Consider the following 15,109-nt stretch of genomic DNA (forward strand, 5'->3'; position numbering starts at 1 on the left):
GGCGTCATGTTGCCGTCATGTGATATATTGCGACATTTCCCCCCCTTCATGGAGCTGGGATGGGCATGGCTTGTGTGTGATGCATCCAGCCTGTGGGCCGCCAGTTTGACAGGCCTGCCTTATGGTCTCTGTCTCTGCAGTATGAGATATTAGTGAGTAGCCAGCTGGCACTGCAAGGCGATCAAATCGGTAAGTCCTAATGGAGATCAAACCTGACTGCTCTTTAGAAGGCCAGATCCTGAAGATGAAACTCAAATACTTTGGCCACCTAATGAGAAGGAAGGACTCACTGGAGAAGAACCTAATGCTGGGAACGACTGAGGGCAAAAGAAGAATGGGACAACAGAGATTGAGGTGGCTGGATGGAGTCACTGAAGTAGTCGGTGTGAGTTTAAATGGACTATGGGAGATGGTAGAGGACAGGAAAGCTTGGAGGAATGTTGTCCATGGGGTCACGATGGGTCAGACACGACTTTGCAACTAACAACAACAACAACAAAGCCAGCTGGCAGATCAGAACTATAAGATTTTCTCCTATTCTCTTAAGCAATAAATGGATACTGTGGAAGTAAGAATGACTTCTAAGGATAGATTGGTAAGGAAAGGTATGGTAGCTTCTGTTGGTATAAACAAAATCTAACTACTTCTCTTTTTCATTTTCTTATCTCAGCTCTTTAATTTTGTGGGCCTGCTGTATTTACCTTTTTCTCCTGAGTTATGAATAACACTGTTTACTCCAAAAGGAAATAGCTAGATGAGTTAATATGCACATAAGTATAAACAAAAATATTAGCAACTGCTTACAAAAGCCCAATAATAAAAGAGAGAAGAATAACTTTTACAACAAGGCACACACATTCACATAGGAATAATTGTGCCTTACCACACACTATGATCTGTCACCCATGCCATTAAATGAACATGCAGCTCATTATCACTAGTGATGTCATTCATCATTAAATGAACATGTAGATTATCCAGGGGAAGATTTGGCTGAATATTGTATGGTAGGAGAATCCAATCCATTGTGACTGGTTGATTGACTGATGATAGATTTTGTGCCTTTTGATTCAGTGTTGACTCCTGGCAACTTTCTAGACAAGCTGTTGCAGTTTTCTTAACAACTTTTTTCAGAAATAGTTTGCCTTTGCCTCTTTCTTAGGACTGTGTGACTAGACAAGGTCACCTGGCTGGCTTAGGCTGTGCCTAAAGCAAGACTAAAACTCATGGTCTCCCGGTTTCTAGCCCAATGTTTTAATCACTACTCTACACTAAACTGGCTCTTTGGTAAAATATGATTGCGGTGTATTTGTTCACTCAAGCAGTTTCTTCCTTTGACTTTTCTGGGTTTGGGGCAGTGTCATTTTTATTTTATTTTATCTTTTGGCCCATTCCAGGAAAAATAGCACAAACATTGCCTTTGCTGATATGAGAATATTTTAAGCATGAATGATGGGAAATATATTCAAGTGGATTATTTGTTCTAGTATGCCATTTGACACAATAGCAGTGTTCCAATATTTGAGGGGCTGCCACAAAGAAGAGGGGTGAAAGACAAGACGCAATCGATGAAAACTGAAAAAGGAGAGAAGCAACCTAGAACTAAGGAGAAATTTCCTGACAGTTAAAACAATCAACCAATGCAACAGCTTGCCTTCAGAAGTTGTGGGTGCTCCAACACTGGAGTATTTTAAGAAGAGACTGGACAGCCATTTGTCTAAAATAGCAATAGCCCTTAGACTTATATACTGCTTCACAGTGCTTTACTATCTGGGACCTCATTTTACTGGCCTCAAACAGATGGCTGAGCCAACCTTGAGCCGGTGAGAATCAAACTGCCGAACTGCTGGCAGTCTGCAGACAGTAGAATTAGCCTGCAGTACTACATTCTAATCACTGCACCACTATGGCTCTTAAATGGTATAAACTCGAGGGCTGTGATGACAAACCTAGGCACGTGTGCTGGAAGTGGCACACAGAGCCGTTTTTCCAGGCACGGGAGCTGTTGCCCAACTCACCTGCGGCTGTGCATGTGTGCACCCCTCAGCTGGTGTTTGGACCTCTGGTGCGCATGCATGCAATTCAAGGGATCCAGCTGGTCTTCGGAGCTCTCCTGCTCATGTGTGCGCATTTGCGCATGCATGCAAGAGTACTGTTGTGCAGTGTGCGCATGCACAGATGGCATTCATGTGTGTTCATTGCATGCACGAAACTATGCACATGCACAGATTGTGTGACTATGCATGCAGCGCATGGTGGGGATGCACGTAAAAGCTGTGCACATCCTCAGATGGTGTGGTTGCATGAGCAGCGCATGGGTAGCAGCCGCAAGTTAATGCAGATGGCACATGCACGCACGAAGCACATAGCTGTTCAGCATTCAGTGAGTAAAAGGTTCGCCACCACTGCTTCAGAGTCTCTTCCTTGAGCAGGCGATTGGACTAGAAGACCTCCAAAGTCCCTTCTACCTCGGTTATTCTGTATTGCTTGAACTTAATATTGTTTTCTTTGGCGGCAATTCAGATTTTAGTGTTTCTATCACCTACTCCCTTTTAAACTACAAATACCATGGACTGTATCTAGTAATTAATGTATACAAAATATACCTTCCACCACTGAACCCATACCAAATGTTTCGATGCAGTTAGGTGAACCATTTTTTTAGGTTCACTGAACAGTGAAATTTGTTTGCATTTGGATATTCCATACATAAAAACAGGCTTGATTTTTTTCAAACACACACCCAGAACTAAAGGTTATCTACAGAAGGGGAAGAAAAAAAATGTGCCCTAAAAACCTGAACGGGAATAATTCCCCAGAACTTGAAGGATTTCAGAATAGACGGACTACAGCATATTGTTCTGACTTGATTAAAGCTGAAAAGTTGATTTGACATCCTGTTGTCAAGGAGACCAGTTCACACTGAAAGAAAACAAGTTGTGATCCTATCGGTCAAATGATTCAAGTGGCCTTAGGAAACAAAAATAATAAAGGTAATAAAGGTTCAACTTTCAAAGCTCTGTGTTCATCAAAATGAAGGAGGGGGTGAATCAAGCTCTTCATATTCATTTGAAAGCAGTTTTCAATCTGGAATGCATAAAATGCAGCTCCTTCTCCGACACTGTCATGTCAAACCCTTGAAGTCAGTTATACATATAATGCTTCCACATAGCATTCATTACCAGCATTCACAAGGACCACGAGAATTGCAAAAACGAGCACTAGCAAGGTTTCTTGAGTGACAGGAGATGATGCTTGGGACATTTTTCAGGCATAGTAATACTGAGTATACACGGATTGTGTGCATCCCACAACACCCACCAACAATTAGTGTGCCAAGAATAAAAACAAAAAAATGCATTTTCCTTGTACTTCAGTAGACGGTATAATCTCTTCTGCTCCAAGAGTCAGAGTTTTAAAGGATTCTGATATCAGCACTCCCACCGAGAATTTTCCGTATTTTGACAATGTCTTTTATTAACCCATGATGGACATGAAATGAATTTCCCCCTCCACTGCCACCAGCTGTAGTGATACAAGAGGGGAAATGCAATATATGATGTATACACTGTAGTGGGTTCCACTTACCTTCGCTACTGGTTCGGAACTGTGAGCGTACATGCACGCTTGCTTTGCTTGCGCACGGCGCTTCTGCGCATGCACAGAGCATCCGTGATGATGTCTGGGTGGGTGGGCGAAGCCTCCTGTCACCGCCACTACCGGTTCGCACAAACCGGTAGAAACCCACCACTGTGTATACAGCTTATAAATACCATGGATGTGACCTCTGGAACCATTTTAATAGTTGCCATCAGATGGTATATTCAGCAGTGGCAAAAGAGGAAAATGACTAAACATTCAGGGAGTACATCCATTATGTCATCTAATGAAATGTTATTTTAATCATCTAATGAAATGTTATTTTAATTCGATTTAAATGGAATTACATTCAATTTTTGTCTGTTCTACAAATTTCTTCATCTACATGCTACTTACATTTGGAGAGCATTCTCCAAAATAGGAAACAAAATTTGTGCACTCTTGTCTTTAGGAATCACTGAGGTCCTAATCTCATTTGCCCAGTCAGTTAGGGAAAAGTCAGGGACACATATTGGAAGCTGGATTGCAAGAAGTCAAAGTAAGGCTCCAGCAGCTGCTGGCAGTCTGCAGACAGTAGAATTAGCCTGCAGTACTACATTCTAATCACTGCACCACTATGGCTCTTAAATGGTATAAACTCGAGGGCTGTGATGACAAACCTAGGCACGTGTGCTGGAAGTGGCACACAGAGCCGTTTTTCCGGGCACGGGAGCTGTTGCCCAACTCACCTGCGGCTGCGCATGTGTGCACCCCCCAGCTGGTGTTTGGACCTCTGGTGCGCATGCATGCAATTCAAGGGATCCAGCTGGTCTTCGGAGCTCTCCTGCTCATGTGTGCGCATTTGCGCATGCATGCAAGAGTACTGTTGTGCAGTGTGCGCATGCACAGATGGCATTCATGTGTGTTCATTGCATGCACGAAACTATGCACATGCACAGATTGTGTGACTATGCATGCAGCGCATGGTGGGGATGCACGTAAAAGCTGTGCGCATCCTCAGATGGTGTGGTTGCATGAGCAGCGCATGGGTAGGAGCCGCAAGTTAGCGCAGATGGCACATGCACGCGTGAAGCACATAGCTGTTTGGCACTCAGTGAGTAAAAGGTTCGCCACCACTGCTTCAGAGTCTCTTCCTTGAGCAGGCGATTGGACTAGAAGACCTCCAAAGTCCCTTCTACCTCGGTTATTCTGTATTGCTTGAACTTAATATTGTTTTCTTTGGCAGCAATTCAGATTTTAGTGTTTCTATCACCTACTCCCTTTTAAACTACAAATACCATGGACTGTATCTAGTAATTAATGTATACAAAATATACCTTCCACCACTGAACCCATACCAAATGTTTCGATGCAGTTAGGTGAACCATTTTTTTAGGTTCACTGAACAGTGAAATTTGTTTGCATTTGGATATTCCATATATAAAAACAGGCTTGATTTTTTTTCAAACACACACCCAGAACTAAAGGTTATCTACAGAAAGGGAAGAAAAAAAATGTACCCTAAAAACCTGAACGGGAATAATTTCCCAGAACTTGAAGGCTTTCAGAATAGACGGACTACAGCATATTGTTCTGACTTGATTAAAGCTGAAAAGTTGATTTGACATCCTGTTGTCAAGGAGACCAGTTCACACTGAAAGAAAACAAGTTGTGATCCTATCGGTCAAATGATTCAAGTGGCCTTAGGAAACAAAAATAATAAAGGTAATAAAGGTTCAACTTTCAAAGCTCTGTGTTCATCAAAATGAAGGAGGGGGTGAATCAAGCTCTTCATATTCATTTGAAAGCAGTTTTCAATCTGGAATGCATAAAATGCAGCTCCTTCTCCGACACTGTCATGTCAAACCCTTGAAGTCAGTTATACATATAATGCTTCCACATAGCATTCATTACCAGCATTCACAAGGACCACGAGAATTGCAAAAACGAGCACTAGCAAGGTTTCTTGAGTGACAGGAGATGATGCTTGGGACATTTTTCAGGCATAGTAATACTGAGTATACACGGGATTGTGTGCATCCCACAACACCCACCAACAATTAGTGTGCCAAGAATAAAAACAAAAAAATGCATTTTCCTTGTACTTCAGTAGACGGTATAATCTCTTCTGCTCCAAGAGTCAGAGTTTTAAAGGATTCTGATATCAGCACTCCCACCGAGAATTTTCCGTATTTTGACAATGTCTTTTATTAACCCATGATGGACATGAAATGAATTTCCCCCTCCACTGCCACCAGCTGTAGTGATACAAGAGGGGAAATGCAATATATGATGTATACACTGTAGTGGGTTCCACTTACCTTCGCTACTGGTTCGGAACTGTGAGCGTACATGCACGCTTGCTTTGCTTGCGCACGGCGCTTCTGCGCATGCACAGAGCATCCGTGATGATGTCTGGGTGGGTGGGCGAAGCCTCCTGTCACCGCCACTACCGGTTCGCACAAACCGGTAGAAACCCACCACTGTGTATACAGCTTATAAATACCATGGATGTGACCTCTGGAACCATTTTAATAGTTGCCATCAGATGGTATATTCAGCAGTGGCAAAAGAGGAAAATGACTAAACATTCAGGGAGTACATCCATTATGTCATCTAATGAAATGTTATTTTAATCATCTAATGAAATGTTATTTTAATTCGATTTAAATGGAATTACATTCAATTTTTGTCTGTTCTACAAATTTCTTCATCTACATGCTACTTACATTTGGAGAGCATTCTCCAAAATAGGAAACAAAATTTGTGCACTCTTGTCTTTAGGAATCACTGAGGTCCTAATCTCATTTGCCCAGTCAGTTAGGGAAAAGTCAGGGACACATATTGGAAGCTGGATTGCAAGAAGTCAAAGTAAGGCTCCAGCAGCTGCGGGGAAAGTCTCCAGAGATGCACATCAACTCTTCTCCTGAGACGCCCTAGATGGGCATAGTACATGCAATATGTTCTTCAACAATGTTGAAGAACCTCAACAACTTCACTTAGCTATAGTTACTGAACCACCTATCAATTAACAAACAACAACGTTTGAAGCAATTGCTGCACTGGATTTCACTAAAGAAAAATTCATCTCTTTATGGCTGCATAACAGAAGCAAAGTTTTCTTTGAATGAAGCTCAGAAGCAAAGTTTTTTTTGAATGAAGCTCAGCTTCTAAAGACTTCATGGACATGTCCATGCCGACTTCTTGGCAACTGTATGCAAACTGGTTGAAAAAACTTGTTACCAATCTGTATCCAGCTGAGGGGATGAATTTGGTTATTCTTCTATTTTCAGTACTTAGTTTGCTGTTATTTTTACTTGTCTAAATCTCCCAGATCCATTAACAGACACTCTAGTGTGGGGTCTAATGTCACAACAACCAATTTGTTCCCCAGTATGTGCTGCCTTTCCTGAAAGCTTCTGTCAAAAATTCACCTCAGAAACCTGGAACAATGTCACAACTGCTGTTTGTTTCTAGCAAATAAAATGCTTCTGGCACTCTCCGTATTATTCACCTCCACACTTTTCTATGTCAATTTGCTCCATAATAATGGAATACTACATGTGCTCAAATGTTGGCACCCTTTCTAATAATAAAGAGGCATGCAATCTCTAATGGATGAATCAGCTAAAAAAAAAATAGTTTAAACTGTTTAAAATCAACTTTTAAAAGCAACTACAGTAGGTTAACATTCTTTTTTCTGTTTTGGGTTGTTTTTAAAAGTTAATTGTTTTAATGAAAGTATAAATATATACAAACTGAATATAGCAAGCAATTCCCTATCCCACATTAGAAGGAAGATGTTTTAGCCAGTTATAGTCAGAACATATTTGAATTTCAGAAGGCTGCATGATGTGGTGATTGTCAAGCCACAAAGTGGTGGCTGCTTTAGCTAAAACAAAGAAATCTACGTTTTGTATACTATACATCTACATATATTCACTAGAAACAAAATAAGTTTAAAGTATAAACTTCTGAACAGAGACATAGAAATGTACTTGTTTTAATGGATTAAAAGGATATGGATTAAAAAGGAAAGCAACTATATCCTAATTTCCCCACATACTAAGGAACTGCTATTTTGTGGCAGCATCTATATTTTCAAATAATCTACAATTTAAACTGAGTTTGGTCTTCTGGAAGCTATTGAATGTTTGGAAATTATTGAACATTTCTGGACAGCCTAGAGTGATACATGATACTTAAGACAGATGAGTGTATTATGGCTTTCCACTTTTATCATTTTTAAATTTGGAAGTTTCGTTATACTAAACAGCCAATATGAATTAAGGGTTTCAGCCAGAACATAGAAAATGAATGTATGAGAACAGACTATTTTGAAGGTTGACCAGAGGGAACCAGAGAAAACTAAGCATTGTAATTAATATAGTAGCAGAGACCCATTAAGACAACAGTAAAATACTATTTGACTATGGCTGTTTTGATTCAGTTGTGGTCATAAGACAAAGGCTACCTGTATTGTTGGAATTTTTTTATCTATTTGTAAACTTTAGAAAATTATTTTAATTCAGCATTCCATTCATTATTATTTTGGAAGTATCACTTCCCTTTAGAATTTTTTTAGAAAATGTTTTTGTACTTTTGCCAACATTGGCCTTTCTTCAAAGCAGCAGATCTTTTTACTCAGGTATGGAGTGAACAGATGTGCTACCAATTTATTTTTTAGAGAGGGTGGAAGACGGAAGAAAGAATTGCTAGAAATCTAGATTTTAGCAAGAACTTATAAAGTGCAAAGTTATTGAAAAAAGTAAATGCAAAATACTAAAGAACGAATAATCTGTGTCTAAGGCAGAAATAAATCAAAATCTTTAAGATGTTTTGTATCATTAACATAAACTCTTGAATATATAATAGCAAATGGTAATAAGAGAAAGATAACACTCACAAAATTTCCTTATCAATATTTTAGCAGTAATTAAAATATTTCAACATCTAGAATATGGCACTTAAAATAATTAACATTCTCTTTTTTGTCATCAGAAAAGGCTTAAAAGTGATTAAACATGTATCACTTGGGAAATGTTGGTATTTAAAATTGCAGAGATATGACATTTGAAGATTTTAAATTTTGTTTTTAATGGCTTTAAATGCAAGTGCCATCGTTTAGCATTAAAAAGCACATTCTCAGGAAAATGGGAGGTCAGCCCTTATAAATGAAAAAAATATTGAGAAGATAAAGCTGAAATGTCATGCTGTGTTAGTTTAACAGAAGTCATATACAGATTCCAATAATTGTGAGAAGCTAAAAGCGTTCCATTGAAAATTACTGTATGCATTTTGTCCCATCTGACAAATCTATTCTAACTGTGGAAGCTTTCAGAAGGAGTGTTAAGTGTCTGGATGCTCCCCTGAACATTGGGGGGGCAAAACAGATGGATCATTTGACAGAATTTAGAAGACATCAGGGAACTAATCATCTCCTTTTAAATGATGATGAATGGACCAGGCCCCATATGAAAGTTATAACACAATGTATCTTCAGATAGAGCTTTTCTTTCAGATGACAGTAAAAAACAGCAATCTGAGCAAGAGGGCAAAGCATGATATTTGCTTAAGTAAGGTATTGAACTTGAGAAGTCTTGAAGGGACATACTGAGGGTGTAGAAACTGACCTAGTTTATTTTAGCAAGTCCTGGTAGAGCTCGAAAGAGGGTGTACTATTCTTAAAACAGTGTTCAATCAACTTTCTGGTTTTGCATCAGCCAAGATTCCATCCTCCCGGGATTGTGGAAAATCTTAAAAACATGGCTCTTCTCCTTGGCCTTGGGTTAAGTGCTTGGGACTCTTTTTTGTTTATGGCTGTCAGATTCACTTTAGGTTTTTAATTCTAATTATTATATTCTGTTTTTATGTTGTTGGTTTTACTGGTATTATCCAGAGCCAGTTGAAATTGGGCAGTATCTAAATTGAGTAAATTAAATTATCAACTGGCCCACCCACTTAGGAAGGAATGGAATCACTGTTAACCATTGCAAATGGTTTAGAAAGATACCACGGTCAATGGCACAGGCGCAATTTTCAATGAGGGATGGAGGCAAATATGTTAGGAGGTCTGGAAATCTACAATGACTTTATAGTCTGCTGTTCAAACAGTGGCTCACAAACAGGATGAACCACTGTGATAAGCCTGCTTAGTAAACATTCCACAGTGCTAACAAGAATCTGCTACATGACCTTCCACAAAACTGAAAAGACAAAGTTTGTGTTCACCCAAATAGGAAGTCTGCAGAATGGGGTTATCCCACCAGGCCCAAGGTTGACTCAGCCTTCCATCCTTTATAAGGTAGGTAAAATGAGGACCCAGATTGTTGGAGGGCAATACAAGTTGACTCTGTATATAATATACAAATGGATGAGACTATTGCCTTACACACTGTAAGCCGCCCTGAGTCTTCGGAGAAGGGCGGGATATAAATTCAAAAATAATAATAATAAAAAAAAATTCTTCAGACAGAGAAGTAAAAAATTAAATAAAATAGTTGAACAAATCAAATATATTCTGGGATTGTTATAAGCTCAGAGAATGTGTGATATGCCTATGTTTTAGTTCATAATTTATCTGTGTGAAACTGAGAGATTACAATAAAAGTTCAGTTAAGAACACTGTTATAGTATTATTAAAGAAACTTCTTTTTCTTCCTTTCTTAGCCCACCATCAAGCTCTACCTCCTTTCTCTGTAGGCAATCAATATTATGGAATGAGGCATGTGGAAGACTCATAATATTTTGGAGAACTTCAATACCTTCTGCTTACCCTCAACACCAAGCAGTTCAATGGTCTCCAAAAGGGAATCTTCTGAGCTGGAGGTGTTTCAAAGAGTCCCAGATATGTGTTTTGGGCCCACAGCAGTGATGGTACTCAGCCGGTTCTATCCGGGTTGGGTGAACCGGTAGCGGTGGCTGCAGGAAGCTCCGCCCACCCACCCGGACGTAATCACATCCCATTTTTGACGCTCTGTGCATGCGCAGAGGTAGCTTGTGCGAGTGAAGCGAAGGTAAGTGAATACTACTCCTGGTCCAGAGGTATGTTTCTCAATTGGTGAGTTTGCACATCTCTATAATTAAGAATATTATCCCTCTCATCCTACATCTTGTGTTGATTCCCTTGATTTTGTAACTGCTGACAATAGATTCAAAGCTTCCTTATCACCTTGCTGCAAACATTAATTAGCAAATGTATGTCACCAGAAAGCCAACCTTCAAGATGAAAAAAAAGGGGCAAGTTCTGAATTCCATCTAATTGAGGAATGATAACTGATGGGACCCAGAAAGTGTATCTTTTATTTTGCTGCACTTGCCTTTTGAAATATCATTCCCCCACAAATTAGGTTGTCTGCTGGTCTTTTGGAGAGCACTTAAGACCTGGCTGATCACCCAGGCCTGATGGGTTAAGAGGTCAGATAAGCCTATGTGCTATTGTTATTAATATGGATATTTATTCTTGACTATTTTTTAAACATTTTCTTTGTGGTGTACTGCCATTTTTATAATTACATTGATGTTTTAACCTTTGCTTGCTGTCCAGAGTCACATATGTGAGATGGATGGCCATATAAATTGAATAAAACACATACATAAATGACTCGATCCAATTTATAACAACTTGAGGGGGAATAATGGAAATTCTAAATCAGGATAATTAAAAAATACCAGATCAAGGATGGGTGATGGCTGAGCACATGTCAAAATTCACAGGAAGTTTCATACCCTAAATCAAAAAGTAAACAGGAAAAACAAAAAGAACAACTTACCCACAAGAAGGTCCATAATTGCTGATCAGCTTGTTGTGGCTCTCCCAAAAGCCCTGAATGAAAGAGATGACAGAAATTATAGCTGGTTCTTTGTATTACCAGCATTCAAGTGTCCATTAGATTTCAGGAACCTTTTAGATTTGTTTATTTATTTATTTATTTATTTATTATTCAAATTTGTATACCGCCCTATCTCCCGAAGGACTCAGGGCAGTTCACAGCCTTACAAAACATAAGAATAAATACAAGTTAAAACAACAATTAAAAAACTTATTACATTAGGCCGAATTTAAAACTATCGTTAAAATAATACAAAACCCCATTTAAAACTAACTTTAAAACTAAACTCTAGGCCAGCCCCGCACAAATAAATAGATGTGTCTTAAGCTCGCGGCGGAAGGTTTGAAGGTCAGGAAGTTGGCGGAGTCCTGGGTGAAGCTCGTTCCAGAGGGTGGGGGCCCCCACAGAGAAAGCCCTTCCCCTGGGTGTCGCCAATCGGCACTGCCTGGCGGACGGCACCCTAAGGAGTCCCTCTCTGAGAGCGTACGGGTCGGTGGGAGGCAGTCGGTGGCAGTAGGCGGTCCCGTAAATAACCCGGCCCTATGCCATGGAGCGCTTTAAAGATGGTAACCAAAACCTTGAAGCGCACCCGAAAGGCCACAGGTAGCCAGTGCAGTCTGCGCAGGAGTGGTGTCACATGGGAACCACGAGGGGCTTCCTCTATCACCCGCGCAGCTGCATTCTGAACCAACTGAAGCCTCCGGATGCTGTTCAAGGGGAGCCCCATGTAGAGAGTATTGCACTAATCCAAGCGAGATGTGACGAGCGCATGAGTGACCGTGCATAGGGCACCCCGTTCTAGGAAGGGGCGCAACTGGCGAACCAGGCGGACCTGGTAAAAAGCTCTCCTGGAGACGGCCGTCAAATGATCTTCAAAGGACAGCCGTCCATCCAGGAGAACACCCAAGTTGTGCACCCTTTCCATCGGGGCCAGTAACTCGCCCCCAACAGTCAGCCGCGGCTGCAACTGACTGTACCGGGGTGCCGGCATCCATAGCCACTCCGTCTTGGAGAGATTGAGTTTGAGCCTGTTTCTCCCCATCCAGACCCGTACGGCTTCCAGACACCGGGACAGCACTTCGATAGCTTCGTTGGGGTGGCCCGGGGTGGAAAAGTACAGCTGAGTATCATCAGCGTACAGATGGTACCTCACCGCAAAGCCACTGATGATCTCACCCAGCGGCTTCATATAGATGACCTACTGCTGCTCTAAGCAACCTTTTAAGATACCTTCAGGCAACTCTGTCCACATTTTTGCCTACCTGATTTTATTTTATTTTTTATTTTTTGCTTTTCCGGTAAGGAAGAAGTGGGATATCCTTTTTTTGTTTTCTCTCCCTCATAAATAAAGAACTCAGTAGTTAGTTTCTTACTAGTGATTAGTTGATTTGATAAATACCCTGTACAACTTCCTATAAGCATTTCACTAAAGACACTTTCACCTTCTGAAGCCCTTATGGAAAACTATCTATCCATTTTGAATGAGCAGGATTAAATGCTTTATTAAAAGCTACTAAGTTTTTTTTTCTTCTTTTCTTTTCGGGTGTTCATTTTTGTTTTCTGGAAGAAAAAAAACAACAGCCAGTGGATCAAACAAATTTGCTTAATGACTGCTGTGTTTACTTAACGACCACTGTGCTTTTTAATGACCACCAAAAAAGGTGGTAAAATCTGGCGTGGTCACATGGTGGCCAGCTAAGCGACCACAACAATTTACATCTGTAAATCTGGGCTCAATTACAGTTGTAGGCAGCATCTCTTGTCTTTATCCAAAATATCATCCACATATTCCACTACAAAAAAACAGAAGTTGGCATTATATGCATTTTTGTACTATCTGTAATTTCTTTAGAATATGACCAAGTCAACCAATTGCTCACTCAAAGAATAAGGGATAAGTTTCAGGGTTAGGGTTAGTTAATAGGTTACCCAAACATGCCAGGAGCTAGATAAATAAGGGCACTTGGAAACCAACAAGATATCTATAAAATGTAACTATCTTCAAGTTGATCATAACATTTTTCAAAGCTGGCATAAATTTACCATCCACAGTGCTACAAGAAGATGGTAGGGATGTCTGGTGTGTCAGTGGTAAATATTGTAATAGGTACATTGCATACATACATGTGCATGAATGCAGACCATTTTCAGAGTATAAGGCTGAGAATCTCCATTAGCTTATAGTCCTTTAATTATGTCAACCTCCATAAAGCAGATATAGATTTTTTTAAAAAATGTATTTATACTGTTCTACAATTTTAAAGAGTATGCAAAAATGGGCCTCCAAAATTAAAGATCAACTAACAAATAGTAGCAAATAAGAGAATAAGCATATTATGTGTATCTCTAGCACTATATGAAAATTTCTAATTTGAAAGAAAAAAATATGGCTGTTGTGAAAAACAATGGTAACACAAAGAAAACCATGCCACCTTTTGATGGCTAGAAAAATCTATCAATTTCAAAAAGTCAAAAATGGATAATTACAAATCTCCTGAATCCAGTCCTTAATATCTGGAATAATATTACTTTTCCAATTTCTCAAAATGAATTTGTGATTTCCCATGCCCAACATAGCCAAAGTTCCTCAAAAAAATATCAGATATTTGGAATGAAAAAAAGTACATTTTCCCCAAAACCTACTTATTCATATTAACATATTGTTTCCAAAAGATGCAAATAGCTCATATATATTGACTATAAGGTCAAACCATATGAATCAATGACCTCTCAAAGATGGTATATCAAGCAAAAATCTATCCAATGACCATTGTTTAAATACATTTGTTCTTAATAAAGCAGAAATAATCATGGAAACCAGTTACTAGACACATGTGTATGAAATTCTATCTATGCCATTCTTTTTAAAAAAAAAAAATACATCATATACAGAGTTTACTTCCTTTGATCATCCTCTCTAATAGTCATCCTCTGTGGGTAATATTCTTTAATTTATGTGTGTGCCATTTCAGATTTTAATGCACATATACAGGCCTTCTGAATTTAATAAAAACAGCTTTTCTACCCTTTAGAGTTATTGAGAGGTTAGTGTTATGTAATTAAGTTAATCCTCATTTGTAAAGGCTAATTAACTAAATGCTAATTGAATCCACATATGAACATTAGCACAATGCACTCTCATTAGACAATTTTAAAAAATTACCTTAACTAAAACCAAGCAAATTATTTTGCTTCTTATAATCTTTATAGAAAAGGGAGAAAGGAGGCTATTTTGATACAATAGCATGCTTTTTGCCCTTGATTTGCATTTTCTTTGTATGACAAGAGTATACAATCAACAGCTATTGTTGCCTATAGCATTTACCTAAGGCTGTAATTCTATGTCTATTTACTTGGGAACAAGCTCCATTGACCTTATTGGGACTTACTCCTAAATTAAAACCTGGAAGATTGTGCTATAAAGAAATTTATATTTTAAATCTACTCTAAATGGCAACTCAAACATTCCAAGGAAATAAAAAAAAATTAAATTATATTGGCAATAACCACAAGTTGTAGTAGGTGTATCCTGCTATCTTGCTTTTATTTCATATTTCAATAAATTGTCCACATTGTAAAGTCTTCTCTCCTTCATCCTCAGATCTATGAATCATGAACTCAGAATTTCCTAGAGCTCTTACACAAACATGCCTCTTTTTCTACACATCATGACAGAGAACAGATGATGAAAAAGGACA

General features: G+C 39.2%; 1 protein-coding gene across 5 annotated transcripts in view; it reads right to left on the bottom strand.

Annotated features, from left to right (window-relative positions):
* Positions 1-15,109, bottom strand: part of TBXAS1 (thromboxane A synthase 1) — a 342,148-nt gene that overhangs the window by 213,557 nt on the left and 113,482 nt on the right. For all 5 annotated transcript variants that reach the window (XM_058189927.1, XM_058189926.1, XM_058189928.1 and 2 more), the window contains one exon: positions 11,352-11,404. In XM_058189927.1, coding sequence (XP_058045910.1) covers positions 11,352-11,404 — 53 coding nt within the window. The remainder of the gene's footprint in view (positions 1-11,351; positions 11,405-15,109) is intronic.

The sequence above is a fragment of the Ahaetulla prasina genome, chromosome 7 (assembly GCF_028640845.1).
Source record: "Ahaetulla prasina isolate Xishuangbanna chromosome 7, ASM2864084v1, whole genome shotgun sequence".
In the NCBI taxonomy this organism is placed as follows: Eukaryota; Metazoa; Chordata; class Lepidosauria; order Squamata; family Colubridae; genus Ahaetulla; species Ahaetulla prasina.